Raw genomic sequence first — 1,649 nt, 5'->3', positions numbered from 1 at the left:
TAAAGTAGGGGCAAATTCCACCATATTAACCTGGATTGCTCCTGCTCCATGCTCTCCCACGTGAGCTTCCTCTTAGCACCGAATAATTTAGTCAGGAGTATTAGGACTTGAAACTGAAGGTTTTCAAGTACATTTTAAAGGGGAAAAAATGAAAAATAAAGTGGAAAATAGTAGCAACCTCAAATATCAACCCTCAAATATATTAGTTGACAATCCTCCTTCATTCTCTGGAACAATCCTGTTTCAGTGTGCAGAACTCCACATTTTTATTTTTATGATTCTAGTCTAAGGTGATTGCCCTGAGCTTAGGATTCCAAAGTAAAGAAAGTGGATACAGGTTGTCAAATAGGAGCTGTGGGCAGAGCCAGTGTAGGTTGGAATGGCATCTATAGTAGTTACTGGGAGGACCTATACTGTGTGTCCAGCAGAGTTCTGCCATCATTGACCAAAGTGTGTTTGAAAGCATTTGAAAAGACTTGATCTGTGTTCTCTAACAGTGCCTTCCCACTCAAAAAACCTCAGTCAATATTTGCTCAAGTGCAGGATGGTAGAAAGTTGAAACAGTGGGCAAAATAACAGGGAGAATCCTTTCAAGTTAATGTTTAACTTTTTTTTTTTTTTTCAATTTGTTTCAATTGTTTATTAACCAGAACACAAAAATAATCCTGGTAGATACCTTAGTTCATCCTTCTAATAAGCCTGTTGATCTGGTCTTCCCTGTTGCCAGCATCTCCACCTTCTACAAAATGGGTGGTCTTTTTCTTCATTCCACCTCGTGGAGAAGACAATTTAAAGGGCCACAGGAAGTTGTTTGCTTCTTTGAAACGTTTTCCAGCGGTATAGATCTCATGAATCAGATCCTCCATGCAGATGATTCCATATTTCCCAAGAGATCGAGCAATCAATGCATTGTCTGTCAGGGCAATTCGCTTTTTGTTGATTTTGCCATAACCACGCTTGTAGATCAATTCATTTACAGACTTCAGATTTGGGTACCCCCATGCAATGTATGGCTCCACAATTCTCAGCATATTAATTGATGCCTTGTTGAGCTTCACAAAGGTGCCGTTGAAGATCTGCCGGAGGCGAAGGAGCTGCAGCACCTTTCGAACCTTTGGGCTCACACCGTTGATACCTCTGATCCTGATGACAAACGCCAATTTGGGTTCCGCAGGTACATAGAAGTTGCCGGCTTTTCGTGCCATCCTAGCCATTCGAATTTCAGTTCTGTACATCTGCCTGTATTCCTTGTGGTAATGCTTAGCTTTTTCATAGATAAGCTTCCTCCTTGCCTTTCGAAGCATCTTTTGGGCAAACTTCTTTCTCAGTCGCTTGATCTTAAGCTCTGCGAAATTCTTCCGCTTTTTCTTAAGGGTTTCTGGCACAGCAGGAACCTTCTTTTTCTTCTCTTCTGCAACCTCCATGGTTCCAGCCGGGAAAGAGGATGTTTAACTTTGAGCAAGTTGTTTGTCCTGTTCGCTAGAAAGATTTATGCTTCGAGAAAGGAGATGGATTAGGACGGTGGTTTTCAAACACAGGTCATAGCTCTCTGAGAAATTAATTTAATAGGTTGAAATCAGCATTTTAAAAAATTAAATAGAAAATTCCAGACTGCTTTGCACACAGCAAGGGTATTATTTAATGAAACT

General features: G+C 40.6%; 1 protein-coding gene across 1 annotated transcript; it reads right to left on the bottom strand.

Moving 5' to 3' along the window:
* Positions 1-616: 616 nt before the first annotated feature.
* Positions 617-1,437, bottom strand: LOC128045597 (60S ribosomal protein L7-like). The gene has a single exon (XM_052638063.1). It carries the CDS (start codon positions 1,422-1,424, stop codon positions 678-680), a length of 747 nt encoding a protein of 248 aa, XP_052494023.1. The 5' UTR covers positions 1,425-1,437; the 3' UTR covers positions 617-677.
* Between the last annotated feature and the right edge of the window lie 212 nt (positions 1,438-1,649).

This window comes from Budorcas taxicolor, chromosome 1 (assembly GCF_023091745.1).
Source record: "Budorcas taxicolor isolate Tak-1 chromosome 1, Takin1.1, whole genome shotgun sequence".
In the NCBI taxonomy this organism is placed as follows: Eukaryota; Metazoa; Chordata; class Mammalia; order Artiodactyla; family Bovidae; genus Budorcas; species Budorcas taxicolor.
This window is presented reverse-complemented; position numbering and strand designations above follow the sequence as displayed.